The sequence below is a fragment of the Hypanus sabinus genome, chromosome 20 (assembly GCF_030144855.1).
Source record: "Hypanus sabinus isolate sHypSab1 chromosome 20, sHypSab1.hap1, whole genome shotgun sequence".
Taxonomy (NCBI): domain Eukaryota; kingdom Metazoa; phylum Chordata; class Chondrichthyes; order Myliobatiformes; family Dasyatidae; genus Hypanus; species Hypanus sabinus.
This window is the reverse complement of record NC_082725.1, coordinates 6,978,189-6,997,446: the sequence shown is the minus strand read 5'-3', so window position 1 is coordinate 6,997,446 and position 19,258 is coordinate 6,978,189. Positions and strand designations below refer to the sequence as shown.

Here is a 19,258-nt window from a genome sequence, read left to right as displayed (position 1 = left end):
GTATCAAACATGATGAATTTACATTTGATTAAGGATGCCAGGGTAATCTCACAAGATAGCTCTGTATTCAGTTTTAAACAGAAACAAGTCTACAGAAGCTAGGAATCCAAAGCAACACACACAAAATATTGGAGGAACTCAGCAGATCAGACAGCATCTATGGAAATTAATAAACAGTTGCCATTTCGGGCAGGCAGCGTTCTTCAGGACTGGGAAGAAAGGGAGAAGATGCTAGAATAAAAAGGTGGTGGGGGGGGGAGAAACAGGTTAGCTAGAAGATGATAGGTGAAGGCAGGTGGGTGAGGAAGATAAAGGGCTGGAGAAGAAAGAATGTGATAGGAGAGGATAGTGGACCACAGGAGAAAGGGAAGGAGGAGGGGGCTCAGGGGGAAGTAATAGGCAGGTGAGAAGAACTAAAAGAACGCTGTCTTGACTTTTTTATAGATACATTGACACATTGGGACATAGTTAGGTCCTCAGGGCTGTTGACACTCCGACAGAGCTGGAGCCCATGTGGCCCCTCGAGTTTGAAGAAAGTGGGAGGAGCCAAAGGAAAAATTGTTCAGGGTGAGGACCAGTTCTGCCAGACAGAGGAGGGTAGCAGAGGAAGGGGATCAGTTTGTCGAGAAAGGAGCGAAGAGCTTTGAGGCCATCTTGATGGGGGGATAGAAATGTATAGGGACTGGGCATCCAAGGTAAGATGAGGCAGTCAGGGCCAAGGAATTGAAAGTTACTGAAGAGAGTGAGAGCATGAGAAGTGTCGCAGGTGTAGGTGGGAAGGGACTGAACCAAGGGGGATAGAACGGAATTGAGATATGAGGACACAAGTTCAGTTTATTTTACTGTTGGTTTGTTTGCTATGTGCAGTGAAATATGATGTGGGTAATCAGGGTCTTTTCGTGATTGTTCTTGGCTTGTTTTTCTACAGAAGTGGTTTGCCATTGCCTTCTTCCGGACAGTGTCTTTGTAAGATGGGTGACCCCAGCCATTATCAATACACTTTGGAGATTGTCTGCCTGGGGTTAGTGCTGGCATAACTAGAACTTGTGATATGCACCAGCCACCAGCTGCTTGTTGGACCATCCACCACCTGCTCCCATGGTTTCAGGTTACCCTGATTGGGGGTGGGCGGTAAGCAGGTGCTACACCTTATCTAAGGGTGACCTGCAGTCTAGTGGACAGAAGGAGCACCTTACACCTCCTTTGCTAGAGAGGCATTTTACCGCAGCTGAAGCAAGTGTTCTTTTATTGCTGTGTAGAAGATGCTTCACAATGATGCATAACAGGGAGGATTTTAGGCTCAGTAAAGCAGATGCTTTTTGGCAAATTCACAGCCAGACCCTGGTAATTATGACATGGTTTCAGTTTCAATTCCCAATATTCCGCTGTTTTACTTGGTGAGGAAATCAATAAATTCCTTCACAGGCCAACACACTTTACTGTTTACAAGGTTATTGCCGGGACCTGAGCACCTGAGTTAAAGGTTGAATCCGTTCGGACCTTATTCCCTGGAGCACGGGAGAATGGGAGGAGATTTGATAGAGGTGTACAAGATTATTAGGCGTATAGATAGGGTATATGCAAGCTGGCATTTCCTACTGAGGTTCGGTGAGACTAGAACTAAAGGTTAAGGATGAAAGGTGAAATATTTAAGGGGGTGGACTTAACTCAGAGAGAGTTAGAGTGTGGAACGACCTACCCGTGGAAGTGGTGGAAGCAGATTCGATTGCAACATTTAAGAAAAGTTTGGATAAGTACATGGATGGGAGGGGTATGTAGAGATATGGTCTAGTGTGAGTCAATGAGACTGGGCAGAATAACAGTGCAGCCCAGGCTGTTTTGCTCTATGACACTATGACTACACTTCTCTCGGTACTACAAACAGCTACAAATAAGTAAACAATTTCTCCTCCACCAGCAGATTTCTGAACAGTCCGAGAACACTATTCCTTCTTCTCACAGTATTTATTTTGTAATTTATTGCATTTATTGCACTTTTTATGTCTTTGCACTGTGCTGCTGCAAAACAAATTTCACAACAGACAATATTTAACAATTATTTCACAATAATAAACCTGATTCTGGTTTCTTTTATTTGCACTATTTACTTATTTTGTAATTTATAGTCATTTTATACCTTGGTATTCTATTGCTGCTACAAAACACAAATTGCACATCAGACGTGTCAGTGATGATCCTGGGTACCTGTTTCGGATGGGGCAAAGCTCGCTCCGGAGCGTCATGACGTCACAGCGTGACGTCGTTGGTACAAGGTCACATGACGCCGGCCCAAACCACCGCGTTGACGTGACCAGGGGGTGTGGTGATAGCGGCGGGGGGGGAAAGGTGATCGGAGGCCGGTCAGCAAATGGAGGGTGGTCGGTCCTGAGAGCCCCTGCCGTCGGCTCGGCGCGGGTCTCCCGGTAAGTGAGCGGGAGCTCGGCACGGAACCCAGGCCTGTTGGGGTTTTGAGCTGGTTGTCCCGGGATCTGTTCCCGGGGATAGGATGGGAGGGGGAGGTGGCTCTCGGAGTCTCGGGAGATGCACCTGATCGGGTAACCTGGTGGAAAACGTCCCAAGTCGTAAACTACTCGTTAATTTTGTATCCTCCTCCGGCAGCCCAGATTAAGACGCATAAAATTGGCTTTGAAGTAGGCCGTTCAGCCCACTTCACTTATGCTAGTTCCTTTGGTAGAGTTGACACGTGCAGACCTTGCATTTTGTCAGTAACTTATCTTCCTTGAGTTTAAGTAATTTTTGAGTCCCCGTGTAGATCTGTATGGGATTATCTTGAACTACCATTTCTGGCTTTGTAACAGAAAGTGATACCAATAGTCAAGCCAGGCGGCGCATGTGTAGAGAAAAAGTGAAAACATTTCAAGTCTTCTGACGATTATGATTATCTTTATGTTCACTAGAGGGAATACTTTTATATCAGAATCATGTTTTTTATTACTGACTTGTATGAAGTGAATTTTGTCAGAACTATTCTAATCATTTTTGAAAGCAATTTTCATTTTTTTTTAATAACGGAGTATCTTGTCTGGGAAGCTCTACTATTTTTAATGTATGATATTCATGTATCACAAGGAAGCTTCTTCCAAATATGATGTTTTATAAGTTGTTCTGGAGTTCACTGACTTTGACCCTTCAGAACTACCAAATTTGCTGCTGTAAGTAGACACACCCAAAAGTTGATTGCCTTCGAGTTACTGCTCAGTTTGTTTCGATCTGGGAAGAAAAGCAGTCTTGCCAAGTTCATTGTTTCATTCTTTGAATGATTGTCTGAGGGATGGTGGGGAAGGAACAGATCAGAATTAGCTCGACACTGAGAGGAAAATTATGTTTGGATGAGTTGCACAATTGCAAGATTAGTTTTGCGCATTGCATTGTCTTAAATGGAGAGATGTAATTCTGTATAGAAATGGGTACAGTTTATGGGGGCTGTAAATTTTTAAAGTATATTTAGTTTGACATATTTCTAGCATATTGATTTAGTGACAGTTGTTACTAACTTTGGCCTGAAATGTTGACTGTTTATTCAATTCCCTGGATGCTGCCTGACCTGCTCAGTTCCTCCAGTATTTTGTGTGTGTTGCTCTGGATTTCCAGTATAATTTATGTTTGTTTATTACTATTTTTACTTTCAGTTTGTCTTTTGCACTTCAGTTGTTTGTCAGTCTTTGTTTATGTGTAGTTTGTCATTCTTTTGTATTTCTTTGTTCTACTGTAAATGCCTGTAAGAAAATGGATCGCAGGTACATAGCATCATATAAATATTTTCAAGAAAGTGATCAATATAAATTGTGTAGTTTTTGCAAGAGAGAACACAATTAGAACAAAAGAAATCTATTTTGGTGCTACATGATCAGAGAAGTTAACTTTTCTAAGCTTTACTGATTAAGGTTTTGATGATTGGTTCAAGAACCACATGGCTGGAAAGAAGTAGCTGTTCTCGAACCCGGTGGTGTGGGTCTTAAGGTGTACCTCTTGCCCAGTGGCAGTTGTGATAAATAATACAGCCCAGATGGTGGGCATTTTTGCCTTCAGTGGTGGCGAGGGATGAGCCCGTGATGGAATGGACTGAGTCCATTACTCTCTACATCTTGTGTTCCTGTGCATTCAAGCTGGTGTACCAGACCATAGTGCAACCAGTCAGGATACTTTCAACAGTACTATAGTTGGGAGCAAGAGAGATGGATTATTACCGAGTAACAGAAAACAAGGGTTTTATCATTTGGAATGCTAAAAGAATTCAGCAGTGACAAAGCCAATATTTAATATTTAATACATAGCTGGTGCCTAAAACTTTTGCACAGTACTGTATTTGCCAATGTGGAGTGGAGAGCAAGTTTGTCAATCTGGTGGGAGCAAAGGATGTTGGAAATGGCGAGAGTGGAGCACCTTGGGTGGGGTGTGGGACAGGTGGCAGAGGAGGAGAATTAGGGCCCAGGGGAGGGGATGCAGACATACCCAGCCCTGATACCAGGCAAGGTCATTTGATTGCAAGCAATTGGTTTATTGATCATTACAGAAAGACACTGGTGCTTTCCACTCTCAGTCTGCAGTAGTGACCCATCTCAGAATCAGGTTTGATGTATGTCATGAAATTTGTTTTTTTTGGGGGGGTAGCAGTACAGAGCATTACTTCTTAACAGTACTGCGCAGAAGTCTTAGGCACACTAGTTTTATCTATATCCAGATATAAAAGACCTTTACATAGTATTGTACAATAGAATATTATGAAACATTAAATATAGATGGACTGACAAACAACCAATGTGCAAAATAAGGTAAACTACGCAAATAAAAATAATTCAGAGAACGTGAGTTGTAAAGTGAGTCTGTGGTCATCTGTACAGTTCACTATTTCTTTTTATTTGTATGGTTTGACTTTTGCACGGTGTCATTTGTCAGACTTTGTTTATGTATAGTTAAATGAAGTTATCCACACCAGATCAGAAGCCTGTCGGTTGTAAGGTAATAACACGCACAAAATGCTGGTGGGACACAGCAGGCCAGGTAGCACCTATAGGGAGAAGCACTGTCGAGTTTCGGGCCGAGACCCTTCGTCAGGACTAACTGAAAAAAAGGAGGTTGTAAGGTAATAACTGTTCTTGAACTTGTGGTGTGGGCCCCAAGGCTTCTATATGCCCTGTCTGATTGTAGGAGTGAGGTGACAGCATGGCCTGGTGGGGTCTTTGATGATGGATACTGCCTTCTTGTGGCAGTACTTGATGTCAATGTTTTCAGCAGTGGAGTGGGTTTTGCCTGGTATGGACTGAGCTGTATTCACCACGTGCTGTAAATTCATTCCTCTGGATACCAGAGTAGGTGGTAAAGAAGATGCACTGAAGAACTTATAAGGCTGGTACTAGGAAGAAGATTAAAGAGAAAATTACTTTTAAAAGGATGTTGACAGCAAAATAAGAGCAGTTGAAACTTTGTTTTTTAGTAATGTTTTGTTTTTCTCATAATGTTATGGAAGTGAATCTGTATTTCTTAACAACAAAAAGGATTTTCCCAATTGGGCCTTCAAACTTCTGCTATTCAGTAAGATGCATTCTATCATTGATGTTTTCATGCACATTGTATTCCATATCCATACCTTCACCTCTAACTTTATATATTTAATTCTTTATCTTTTATAATTGTTGCATGTTGTTATTTGTTTGTTGCATGTCATGCCCTGACTAACTCCACAACAAGTTCCTAATATATGTCAATGTCTATGGCAAATCCAGTTGATCCTTGATGATCATGGTTGATCTACACCAGGTGTTGGTCGTAGAGTCATAGAACTGCAGCACAGAATAAGGCTCTTTGGCCCACCCAGTCCATGTTGAATTATTATTCTGCCTAGTCCGGGGGTCGGCAACCCGCAGCTCCAGAACCACATGCGGCTCTTTTACGTCTGTGCTGTGGCTCCCTGTTGCTTTGGGAAATAATTGGTCAGTATTTAATTAAAATGTATTTTATGTTAGTTTGTTAGTTTTTGAAATGTAATTCTAAATTTGAAAATTATGGTGATCTTGTACAATCTAAATAAGACGTTGTGGCGACCCATTTCCTGGCACATCCGAACCGGCTCACAATTAGCCAGCGTTCAGGCTAAGGGAGATAGCCTAAGGGGGTTTGTGAGTACGTGTCTTTTGCAGCATCCGCGCCCATGGGGGGGCGGGTTGAGGGAGGCTTAAAAGCAAGGCTGTTTAGTTCCAATAAAGCTATTTTTGACTGCAGTTTACTGACTGCGTGTAGCACACCGCTACAACGTGTTTTTATCGCTGGCTGTCCAGAGGGGAGGTGCTGAAACGCTTTGTCGCGTGTCTGGAAGAAGTGAAAACTTTTCTGGGCAGCAAAGGGCTCATCTTTCCTGAGCTGGAACAGCCAGAGTGGCTGGAAAAGCTACACTTCATGGTAGACATGACAGCACACCTGAACACGCTGAACACAGCTCTTCAGGGGAAAGGACGTACAGCCCTAAACATGTTGGAGGATGTTTTGGCATTCGAGCGCAAGTTGACAGTGCTTGCCAGAGATTTACAGAAAGGCACATTGTCTCACTTCCCCAATTTGAGAGAGTTCAAACAAGGTCACGACATGATAAATTCGGAGTATTTACATTCTGCAATCAGCGCAATGCAAACATCGTTTGGGAAACGCTTCTGTGAGTTCAGAGAGGAAAAAAACACATTATCCTTCCCGGTCACTCCCCTAAGCATCGATCCATTCCTGCTGAATATGACTGCATTGTCAGGTGTGAGTCAACCTGACCAAGTATGATAAATATTTTAATTGCCTATTATTTTACGTATATTCATATGTTTTCATTGTTCAGTGAAATAGTCCTTTTATTTTTCAGGTTGACAGCTGGCTGATGTTATTTTTGGTTTGCTGCTGGCGGCAAATTTAAATTCGGCGTTTTTCATAAATACAAGAAGGACTCAAATAGACATTGAGTATTTTACTTAAAAGTAACCTTCAACCCAACATCTTTTTTTCGGAGTTCAAAATGTTTTTGTTGCATGCAGAAATGTAATTTCGTTTTCTCTGCAGGAGTTCATCAATTTCATAAATGCAACACATTATAGTTTGTTTATACATAGCATAAAGGCAAAAAAAAACGTAGTATGCAGTGCTATTTCATTGTAAATGTCAAATGGGTTTTGCGGCTCCCAGTGTTTTCTTTTCTGTGGGAAACGGGTCCAAGTGGCTCTTTCAGTGGTAAAGGTTGCTGACCCCTGGCCTAGTCCCATCAACCTGCACCGGGACATTAGCCCTCTATACACCTCCCATCCATGTACCTATCCAAATATCTCTTAAATGTTGAAATCTGCCACTTCTGCTGGAAATGCCACACCCTCACCACCCCCGAGTGAAGAAGTTTGCCCTCGTGTTCCTCTTAACCTTTCATCCTTAACCATGTCCTCAAGTTCAAGTCTTACCCATCCTCAGTGGAAAAAGCCTGCTTGTATTTACCCTATCTGTATCCTTCATCATTTTATGTATCTCTGTCAAATCTCCCCTCATTCTCTTAGGCTCTAGGGAATAAATTCCTAACCTATACAACCTTTCCTGATAACTCAGGTCTTCAAGTCCTGGCAACATGCTTGTAAATTTTGTCTGCACTGTTTCAATCTTTCCTGTAGGTCGGTGACCAGAACTGCACACAATACTCCAAATTAGGTCTCACCAATGTCTTGTACAACTTCAACGTAACATCCAACTCTTGTAATCATTGCTTTGATTTATGAAGGCCTGTGTGCCAAAAGCTTACTTTACGACCCTATCTACTTGTGATGTCACTTACAAGGAATTATGGATCTATATTACACAATCCCTCTTTGCCAGTTCTCTGTATCCCAGAGAGAACTCGCTGCCCATCAATTCATTATTGGGCAGCAAAAAGAATCAAGCATGTACTTTTGAGTGGAACAGTGCATGCATGTTCCCTTGAGACTGCTACAACTCAGCAGACACTTGGTATGCTTTGGACATGTGTAGGCAAGTTGTTTGAGTTGAGTGTGGAGGGAAACAAAGGAGATGGAGGTTAGCAGGATCGATTAACAGCAAAGAGCCACTGTGGAAACCAAAGGTCGGTGTCAGGTTGTCTTAGTGACTCGTTCATTTGGTCGATTATTGTCTCCAGTTCAGTGGTTCAGTTCAGTACCAGAGAATGTATACAACCTAAAATCCTTACTCTTCCCAAACATTCACAAAACAGAAGAACAACCCCAAAGAATGAATGACAGAACATTAGAACCCTAAAGCCACCCTCCCCCTCCCATGCACCAGCAAGAGCATCAACCCCCCCCCCCCCCCACTTGCTGCAGCAAAAGCATTAATCCTTCACTACCCGCCTAGGGACTATCAAAAACTACTGTCCATCCCAACACTTTGACATCTCAGAAAGGCGCTCTCTCTCACTAGCCAAGGAGAGAGAAATACCGCTCCTGTATCGGACAGGAGGGGAGTCCAGCGGTTTGCTGTTTCGTTGTTGCAGTCTGTGGCGTCGCTTATTTGAGTTTCCCTGACTCTAGGACCAGCAAGACTCTCACTCACTGTGAGGAAAGAGAGAGATTGCTCGAGTGTAGGGGCCTTCTGAAAACAGAGCACATTGCCTGCCTGCTGTTTTGATGTTTCAGTCTCCCACGATGCTTCACTCGGCGACATCACTGAATAATCGGGTTGTCTGCAGGACTGCGTCCGATGGTGCACATCTTCCAGGCTGCACCTGGGGATAGCGAAATGCCAGGCTGCTTGGCGAGTTCTAAGAGTTGAACCCATAGTTGGAGTGCAGCTGTAGATCTCGGACTGACAGGACCCCAGCCACCTTGATAAAGGACAAAGAGACTTGAGGAGAGGAGAAATTAAACTGTTCCTCAGACGAACTGGAATAAGTCGCCCAGGTTCGCAGAAACATCCGCCGCCATCTTTAGCTCCTCCCATTCACATTTGGTGGTGCTTGGAGCTGAATGTGAATGGGAAGGAAGTATGAAGATGGGATTGTAAAAATTCAGTTTCTGTTAGGGGCCAGAAGCTAATGGGGGCCACATGGCTGTGTGACAATTAGCTTAAAGCTTTACAGTGCCAGTGATCAGGGTTCAGTTCTGCCACTGTCTACAAGGAGTTTGTCCATTCTTCCTGTGACCCCATGGGCTTTCTCTGGGTCCACTGGTTTCCTCTCACATTCCAAAACTGTACAGGTTAGGATTGTTGAGTTGTAGGCATGCTATGTTGGTGCTGGAAGTGTGGTGACACTTGCAGGCTTCCTCCAGCACATTCTTGGACTGTGTTGGTAGTTGATATAAATGACACATTTCACAAATGTTTTGATGTTTCAATGTAAATATAACAAATAGAGCTAACATTTAAAGGGCTGGGCTTCTCTGCTTGTATCCAAGTACTGTATCTTTGCTGTGTGGTGCTGTTCAAGTGGTGCTCCATGAAATTGAAAGCTGGTGAAATGTATACTGTACTCTAAAGTGGATGTACAGTGGCATGCAGAAGTTTGGGCACCCTGGTCAAAATTTCTGTTACTGTGAATAGCTAGGCGAGTAAAAGATGACCTGATTTACAAAAGGCATAAAGTTAAAGATGACACATTTCTTTAATATTTTAAGCAATATTACTTTTTTTATTTCCATCTTTTACAGTTTCAAAATAACAAAAAAGGAAAAGGGCCCGAAGCAAAAGTTTGGGCATCTTGCATGGTCAGTACTGTACTTAGTAACACCCCCTTTGGCTTGTAAACACTTCTTGTAGCCAGCCAAGAGTCTTTCAATTCTTGTTGGGGGATTTTCACCTATTTTTCCTTGCAAAAGGCTTCTAGTTCTGTGAGATTCTTGGAATGTCTTGCATGCAGTTCTCTTCTGAGGTCTACCCACAGATTTTCGATTATGTTTAGGTCGGGGGACTGTGAGGGCCATGGCAAAACCTTCAGCTTGCGCCTCTTGAGGTAGTCCATTGTGGATTTTGAGGTGTGTTTAGGATCATTATCCTGTTGTAGAAGCCATTCTCTTTTCATCTTCAGCCTTTTTACATAGAGTGTGATGTTGCTTCCTGAATTTGCTGGTATTTAATTGAATTCATTTTTCCCTCTACCATTGAAATGTTCCCCGTGCCACTGGCTGCAACACAAGCCCAAAGCATGATCGATCCACCCCCATGCTTAACAGTTGGAGAGGTGTTTTTTTTTCATGCAATTCTGCACCCTTTTTTCTCCAAACATAGCTTTACTCATTGTGGCCAAAAAGTTCCATTTTAACTTCATCAGTCCACAGGACTCGTTTCGAAAATGCATCAGGCTTGTTTAGATGTTCCTTTGCAAACTTCTGATGCTGAATTTTGTGGTGAGGATGCCAGCAAGGTTTTCTTCTGATGACTCTTCCATGAGGGTCATATTTGTGCAGGTGTCGCTGCACAGTAGAACAGTACACCACCATTCCAGAGTCTGCTAAATCTTCCTGAAGGTCTTTTGCAGTCAAATGGGGGTTTTGATTTGCCTTTCTAGCAGTCCTACGAGCAGTTCTCTTGGAAAGTTTTCGTGGTCTTCCAGATCTCAACTTGACCTCCACCATTCCTGTTAACTGCCATTTCTTAATTACATTATGAATTGAGGAAATGGCTACCTGATAACGCTTTGCTATCTTCTTATAGCCTTCTCCTGCTTTGTGGGCATCATTTATTTTAATTTTCAGAGTGCTCGTCAACTGCTTGGAGGACCCATGGCTGCTGATTGTTGGGGTAAGGTTTGAGTAGTCAGGGTATTTATAAAGCTTTGAAATTTGCATCACCTGCCCTTTCCTAATGATGATTGTGAACAAGCCATAGCCCTAACCAGCTAATTAAGGTCTGAGACCTTGGTAAAAGTTATCTGAGAGCTCAAATCTCTTGAGGTGCCCAAACTTTTGCATGGTGCTGCTGTCCTTTTTATCAGTCTAAAATTGTACAAAACAAAAATAATACAGTAATCTTGCTTAAAAAGTTGAAAAGAATGTTTCATTTTTAACTTTATGACTTTTGGAGATCAGTTCATCTTCTATTCACAGTAACAGGAATTTTGACCAGGGGTGCCAAACGTTTGCATGCCACTGTGCCACTGTATATTCAAAATAAACAAATCCTTTCTGTAATAGAGAGCATGTTCTGCATCAGATTATTGGGCAGAGGGACATAATCCAAAAATGATTACAGCATAAATAACCTGATGAAGGGTCTTGGCCTGAAACATCGACTGTTTATTGCTTTCCATGGATTTTGCCTAACTTGCTGAGTTCCTCCAGCATTTTGTGTATGTTGCCAAGTGACCGGAGAGTTTGATTTTGCTTTGCTTACTTTTGGATATGTCTTGAACCACATGCAAAGCTGTTTTCTTGAGGAATATGACCTTCAACAAATTTACATTTATTTTTTTATTTTGATTCATCAATAGTATGCAACGCTTGGAAGAGAGTGTTCATTGGTGAGACTCTGAAGCTGTGAACATGGAAACATTCGGGGCAGAAGATGATATTTCTATTTTGAATCATGAAGAAGCAAGTCCTGAAGCAACACCTTTCAGGTATAGTCCTATTGCAGGTTCTTCAGGCGATGAATCTGTTGGTTCCCACTTTGCACTTGTCACGGCCTACGAAGATATCAAAAAACGATTAAAGCAAACGGAGACTGAAAATTCTTTCTTGAAGAAAAAAACTCGGATGCTGGAAGAAAGGGTAAATTATTTTGTGTTGAACTGTGAAGTTTAAGATTAGAGTTAGCTAATGTCATTGCAGATTAATATTTGGCAATTTGGCTCCAGTGCCTCTCTCTTCCCGTTTCATTTTCCACTTGCTTGGTCTCCCCTGAAATTATTGTAATTCTCATCTTCACCCCATTGTTTGTTTAAATTCACTTTATACTCTGTTGCTTCTGCCCCCCACCTTCTCTCAACCCCAATTGTCTACTCTATTTCAGATCTTTCAGCAAAATGTAGATTAATGATACTTTGACACTGAAAAATTAATTCCCTATTATTACTTTCTCAAATTCAATTTGGTTTTATCTTGGACTGTATATTTCTTATCCTCTTGTAATCAACTAAACAAACGCATTTCCAGTTTGGAGGACAGTAAAGAGGTACAGTGGTGAGCCAAAAGATAGAGCAGTACAACACAGGCCTACGATGTTGTGCTGAACCAGTTAAATTTGTAATCAAATGCCCAGCTAAACTAATACTTTCTGCCTATACAATATCAGTATCCTTCCGTTCTCCTCACATTATGTGCCTATCTAAATGTCTCATAAAAGTTCCTAATGTATCTGCCTCTACCACCACCCCAGCCAGCGCATTCCAGGAGCCTGCCAGTCTTTTTTTTTAAATAAAAGCCCCTCACATCTCCTTTGAAATTACCCCCCCTCATCTTAAATGTATACCCTCTGTTTCAACCCAGGGAAAAAGATATTTTCTGTCTACCCTATCAGATCTCCCCTCGGCCTCTGCTGCTCCAGAGAAAACAACCTCTCCCACCTCTTGTTATGGCATGTACCTTTTAATCCAGGCAACATACAAAGCCTAGCTGCCATCTTGAACTGCTGCAGATGAAATGGGCGAGAACATTTAGAAGCAGCAATGAAAAAGGGATCTTGAAAATGTATTTCCTGTTGTGAATCCCATGTGACCTAACCTTCTGGATCAACCCTTCATGCAGGACATTGACTAAGGCCTTTGTGGGGAAAAAATAGACCACATAGACAACATCCACTACCCTACCTTCATTACATCTTCAAAAAAAAACCTCAAAGAGTTAATCAGACATGACCACCTCCATACAAAACCATGCTTTGTCTTTCCAAATGATGGTAGATCGTGTTCCTCAGAATTCCCTCCAGTAATTTCCCTGCAATTGAAGTCTGGTTTACCAGATTTTCCCACCTTAATGCTACAAATACCTCCTTTGTTGATTAAGCATACAATCCAAGACCTCACTGCTTTTTACCCTTTTTTTTTTGACATCCAAGATATTTTCTTTATTAAACACCAAGGGGCAATGGACATTAGGTGTCTCCTGCACCTTCACTTGTTAGTGGTCTGATGGTCTTTAGAGAACCTTGTCTCTCTCTTGTTAACCTTTTACTATTAATACAACTGCAGAACCTCTTGGGATTAAGCTTAGCCCTGCTTGCTATCTGATACCCGCCTTTTGTCCTCCTCATTTCCCTCTTTGGCATTATTGTTTACCTGCATTGCACTTTCTTGGTAGCTGTTACACTTTATTCTGTGTTTTTATCGTTTTACCTTGCTCTACCACAATGCACTGTATAATTATTTGATCTGTATGATAATGCATTTTGGTGAAAGTAATAATAGTGTGGACTATTATCTAAATGGGGAGAAAATTCAAGCATCAGAGGTGCAGAGGGACATTGGTCCTCCTGCAAGGCTCCCAGAGGATAATTCACAGTTGAGTCTGTACTAAAGAAGCCAAATGCAATGTTGGAATTTATTTCAAGGGGAACAGAATATAAAAGCAAGGAGATAATGCTGATGCTTTAGAAGACACCAGTCAGGCCACACTAGGAATATTGTGAACAATTTTGGGCCCCATCTCTCAGAAAGGATGTGTTGTCATTGGAGTGAGTCCAGAGCAGGTTCACAAGGATGATTCCAGGAATGAAAGTGTGAATATGTGAGGAATGTTTGGCAGCCTTGGGCCTGTACACACTGGAATTTAGAAGAATGCACGGGGGTCTCATTGAAACCTACTGAACGTTGAAAGAACTAGAAAAAGGTGCATGTGGAGAGGATGTTTCCTCTGGTGGGTGTATCCAGAACTAAATGGCGTAGCCTCAAAATTGAGGGGTGACCTTTTAGAACAAAAGTAAGGAGGAATATTTTAGCCAGAGAGTAGTGAGTCTGTGGAATGCTCGGCCACAGTCTGCCACGGAGGCCAAATCCATGGGTATATTTCAAGCTGAGGTTGATAGATTCCTGATTGGTCGGGGCATCAAGGAATATGATAAGATGGCAGGTGTATGGGGTTGAATGGGATTTGGGATCAGCCATGATGAGATGGCGGAGCAGACTCAATGAGCTGAACGGCCTAATTTTGCTCCCATATCTTATGATCTTATCTAAGAGTTTTTAAAATATGCTTTACGTACCTGTCTCTATCACCACCCTTGACAGGGCATTGCACACAGCCACCACTCTTTTTTTAAAACAATACCTCTGACCCCACCCACCCCATACTTTCCTTCAATTACCTTAAAATTAAGCTCCTGATATTAGCCATTTCTGCTAATTTCAGAATAAATTTCTGGCTCTCCACTCCATCTAATCCACTTACTATCTTGAACATTTCTATGAAGTTGCTTCTCATCCTCTTCCAAAAAGGTAAAATAAAAAACCTCGCTTGCATAGCCTATTCTCATAAAGTGTGCTCTCTAATCTAGATAAATCTTCTCCGTACATTCTTTAAAGCTTCTTCATCCTTACTATAATGAGGTTACCGGAACTGAACTTTTGACCCTCTTTAAAGCCTCCTGTTGCCAACTGTTGCTTTCCCTTCAAACAAGCTCATCCAATCAACCTCTGCTGGAGCCTGTCTCATTCTGCCAAAATTGGCTCTGCTCAGATTAGGACTCTAACCTGTAAATGTGTACTCATGATTAGATATTGATCTGGTATCATTTAATGTACTAGTACATGGCATTGTGTAAATTAAGATCCTTCCAGGGAATATGCAGTGACTGTAAGTATTAAAAAATTAAATTTGCTTTATTTTGTAATCCTATGATCCTTTACTCGAATACAATACTAATTATTATCAGTCTTTGTTTACTCTGTTCTAAGGGCAGAAAGAGCATCTCTTTAGCTTGGTGTTACTTTCCATAATAGGAGTCCAAGACATTGTCGATTTGGCTTCATATATGGGTGATTTATGTGAACCTGCTTTTAAAAAAAAGTATTTTTGCTCCATATTTACAGCTTCTTAATGCTTCTCTTGACAATGAGAGAAGTTCCTTTGAACAAGAGGGAGTGAATAAAGCTTACCAGGCTTATCGGGAAGTCTGTATCGAAAGGGACAAGATGAGACAGAGACTGGAGAGCATGGTAGTATCTTAATGTGCTATTGTGATATTCTTGTTTCCAAAAGAAGTTGAAAGTCATGCTTAAATAAAATATAAAAGCACATCGTTCTGGTAATTGATTAATGTTATGTGTATTTTGTATTTAATTTTAAGTATTGTATAATTGAAACTGGTAATTAAGAATTTATTTTTGTGTTTGTGACTTTTTACTGTCAGAGTACAACACAGAAATAGGCCCTTCAGCTCAACTGGTCCGTGCTGTACAAGTTGCCCATTTAAGATAATCCAATTTGCCATTGTTTGGTCCTTGCCACCTTTGTACCCATTCAAGTGCTTTTCAAACATTGTTAATGTACCTGTGTCAACCACTTCCAGCTCATTCCATATCCTGGCCACTCTCTGGATGGAAAAAGCTGCCTCTCAAATCTCTTTTAAATCTCTCCCCTCTTATCTTAAACCTCTACTCTCTATTTCTTGATCTCTGGGGAAAATGACTCTGTGCATTCACCCTATCTGTACCCCTCACAACTGTATATGCATCTGTAAGATCACCCCTCATTCTCCTATGCACCAATAAATGTAGTCCTAGCCTGCTCAACCTTTCTATAACTCAATCTCTTGAATCTTGACAACATCCTCATGAATTTTTTCTGCATACTTTTAACTGCATCTTTCCCATCACTTGGTGACAAAACTGAATAAAATACTTTGAATACAGCCTCACCAACATCATCTACACCTGCAGCATAACATTCCAACTTTTATACCCAGTGCCTTGACTGATCAAGGCCAGAATGACAGAATTCTTCTTCACTCCTCTGTCTACCTGTGATGCCATGTATGTCTATGTCCCTCTTGTTCTACAACACTCTCCAGTGTCTGACCAGTGCTCTTCAGAGACTTGAAAAGAGTTAAGTGAAGGTATTGTGTCCTGTGAAAATGAAAAGAGGAGATTTTTGTAAAATTGAGTTGATATAATTTGTATGTTATCTTCTGTTCATTTTATATTCTTTTGCATAGCTTCCTATTGGTGATGAAAGTTTGTTTCAACATTACCTAGCTATGTGATGGCCAAATATTGAAATTCATCTTTGGTTGTAAAATTTTTGGTTTCCTTTGTGGGGTTTATGAGCTAGTGAAGAGACATTCTGACAGTTGTTCTCATCATCATTAACAAAAAACACCTTTGTTTTCTAGTACTGCAGTCACTTGAGTTGAGTATGATGCTTTTCTATTGGTGGGTTCTCAGGCGGTTGTAAAGGCTTATCCAGCATCTACATATTCTTTTGCATTGTGAGAAATAGTAAGTGGTGGCTGTGGTTAGTGGTTGGGCCTTTTGGTTGTACAGTCTCTCCTTTTGCAGCTGCTACTTCTTTGTGACACAGTGGAGTTCGTTCTCATGTAGCACATCTCCCTCTTGAACAGATTTCCTCTAGGTGTATCGATTGAGTGCAATGTCTTCACAGTTTTTCGATATAATGTTGAAGTTTTTCAGGCTGATTTTGATGTTATCTTTGAAGCCTTTCCTTTGCTTTACAAAGGTCAAGGAACAGATGGATTCTGTCCGAATTCTGAATGAAGCACTACAGGCTAAAGAAGTAGAAATTCTTCAGCTAAGAAGTGAAGTTGAAACCCGTCAAGGTACAGTTTCTAGGATATTGTATAAAAAACCTAAAAACATTGCTGTGCTTGTTGTGAGAAGTGTAACCTTGCTGTTCTGGGAAAATAATGAATATTCGGCTTTTATGTTTCATTCTCCAATGGATAATGTACATTCCTTGGAGTCAACTGACTTTTAGAACATCCCACATTTAATCTTTGAGCTCTGTGACTTGTCCTATCCTGGGGACTGCCCCAGCATATCTTTCATCGTGTTGGTTGTTGATGCAAATGTTATATTTCACTGTATATTTGGCTGTATCTATGATAAATAAATCTGACCTCAGGTGTTTGTGAAGGATCATCTATAGGGTATTAGTAGTGGAATTCCAGAGTTGTGGAATTAAAAATAGGGATCCAAGTGCACATGCAGTCAAGAGGTTACAAGCTTACATCATTGGGATACAATATCCCATAAAGAAACTGCTAAATTCATTTTACCTCTTGGCACCTGCCTATTTCTTCACCTTGGGTTCCCTCCTCCTTTCTCCTATTGTCCACTCTCCTCTCTTATCAGATTCCTTCTTCTCCAACCCGTGACCTTTCCCATGCACCTGGCTTCACCTATCACCTTCCAGCTAGTCTCTTTCCCCTTACCCCAATCTTTTTATTTTGGCATCCTCCCCCTCCTCAGTCCAGAAGAAGGGTCTCAGAATGAAATGTTAACTCAATATTCATTTCCATTGAGGCTGCGTGATCTGTTGAGTTCCTCCAGCATTTTGTGTGACTTGCTTTGGATTTCCAGTATCTGCTGACTTTCTTGTGTTTATATAAAATAATAGCTTGCAACTTTATTTCAAAGCTTGGTGCCTGTACATTTCCTCAATCACTGGTGATCTCTAAGTTCTATACAAGTTCAACCCAGTACACTTCATGTAGCTTGGTGTAATTCTATATGTTTTTTTCTCTGAAGTAGTACAGTAGTTCTCATGGTATTGTTAAGGAAATGAAAGCTTTCAGTAAACTCTAACATGAAGTGTTGGAAGAGTAGCATTATTTGTCATGTGTGTTGAAACTTAAAGTAAGTGTTAGTGTCAGTGACCAACACCATCAGAGGGTATGCTGGAGGCAGCCAACAGATGTTGCCGTACCTCTGGCAACATACTTGCATGCCTAAAATGTACTAAACTGTAAACTTGAGAAAGTCTGCAGAAGCTGGAAAGCCAGAGCAACACACCAATGTCTTATGGTCATATGGTCTTGAAATGCTGGAGGAACACAGTAGGTCAGTCAGCGTCGATGGAAATGAAGCAACAGTCCACACTTGGGGCCGAGAGCCTTCTTCAGGGGTGAGATACCTGATTAAGAGGTGCAGATAGGGGAAAGGGTTTAGCTGGAAGGTGAAGCCAGGTTGAAAAGATCAAGGGCTGGAGAAGAAAAAAATCTGATTAGAGGGGCAAGTGGACCATAGGAAGGTGGAGGAAGACCAATGGGAAATAATAGGCAGATGATCAGTAAAAAGTTGAGAGTGGGGAATAGGGGAGCGGAACTTTTGTTTACTGGAAGAAGATCTTGATATTCATACCATCAGGCTGGAGGCTATCCAGACAGAATATAAGGTGTTGGTCCTCCACTCTGAACTGGCCTCATCATGGCACAAGAGAAGGCCATGGATTGACACTAAACTGTACATTGTTGGAATGTGGAAGGAAACCCATGAGGTCACAAGGAGAACACACAATCTACTTACAACCAGGGACAGGAATTGAACCCTGATTGCTGACGCCATAAAGAGTTACAATAACAGATACGTTATTGTGCTGCCCTATGATGTATACAGAAGTTAAATCTCTTTGGAGGGTAAAATAAACTTAGAGGGATTGGATATGTTGTGTGTAAACAACTGAAGAAAAGGCAATGAAGCTCAGTAAACTTTAGCACTTGTCTTGGTGAAATACAATCAAAACATAATGTTAACTTTCTTTCATTACTGATGCTGGCAGATCTGTTGAGTATTTCTTATGGTCATATTCCATTCACATTTCATATTTGCAGAATCTGTAGTATTTGTTTAAGTATTTTATAGCATTTTTTATTGTATTGTAGTGATGGATGACCTGAACAAAACCCATAATTCCTGGGAGTTAGACAAATCAAGTAATGAAATAAAAGTGCATACCTTGAACCAACAACTGGAAATTCTTAAACAAGAGTGCACTTTCCTAAGAGAAGAGCTACAAAATTATAAGCTGAAGGTAAATTGGTTTATGGCTTTTTATATGTTTAATTGTTGAATTATTTTTCATAAATCTAGTTTTTAAAAGGTACTGTACCTTAAAGTATGAATTTAAAGACAAAAATCTTTTCTAACATTTATTGCACTGTGAAAGTATAGAAAACTTTCAGTGTCTCGGCATTGTAATACAAGACAGGAGCAATGTAAAGATTCTTCCTCAGAACTGTAGAAAATAAGGATGTTGCAAAAGCGCAATCCTATGAGGAAGGGCAGAGCAAGTAAACTTGCCAGACTGACAGGGAAACGTGATTGTATTTAATTCAGGAAATTAAGGTTAAAAAGTAAGGATTA

General features: G+C 41.1%; 1 protein-coding gene across 2 annotated transcripts in view; it reads left to right on the top strand.

Annotated features, from left to right (window-relative positions):
• The first annotated feature begins 2,282 nt into the window (after positions 1–2,282).
• The window catches only part of azi2 (5-azacytidine induced 2), an 83,186-nt gene continuing 66,210 nt past the window's right edge, over positions 2,283–19,258 (top strand). Inside the window, exons 1-6 of one of the 2 annotated variants that reach the window (XM_059945018.1) lie at positions 2,331–2,423; positions 9,657–9,713; positions 11,435–11,714; positions 14,969–15,094; positions 16,614–16,713; positions 18,778–18,926. In XM_059945018.1, coding sequence (XP_059801001.1) covers positions 11,487–11,714; positions 14,969–15,094; positions 16,614–16,713; positions 18,778–18,926 — 603 coding nt within the window. In that variant the 5' untranslated portion in view covers positions 2,331–2,423; positions 9,657–9,713; positions 11,435–11,486. Of the gene's footprint in view, positions 2,424–9,656; positions 9,714–11,434; positions 11,715–14,968; positions 15,095–16,613; positions 16,714–18,777; positions 18,927–19,258 lie in introns of both variants that reach the window. The other variant, XM_059945017.1, reaches the window with a different exon arrangement.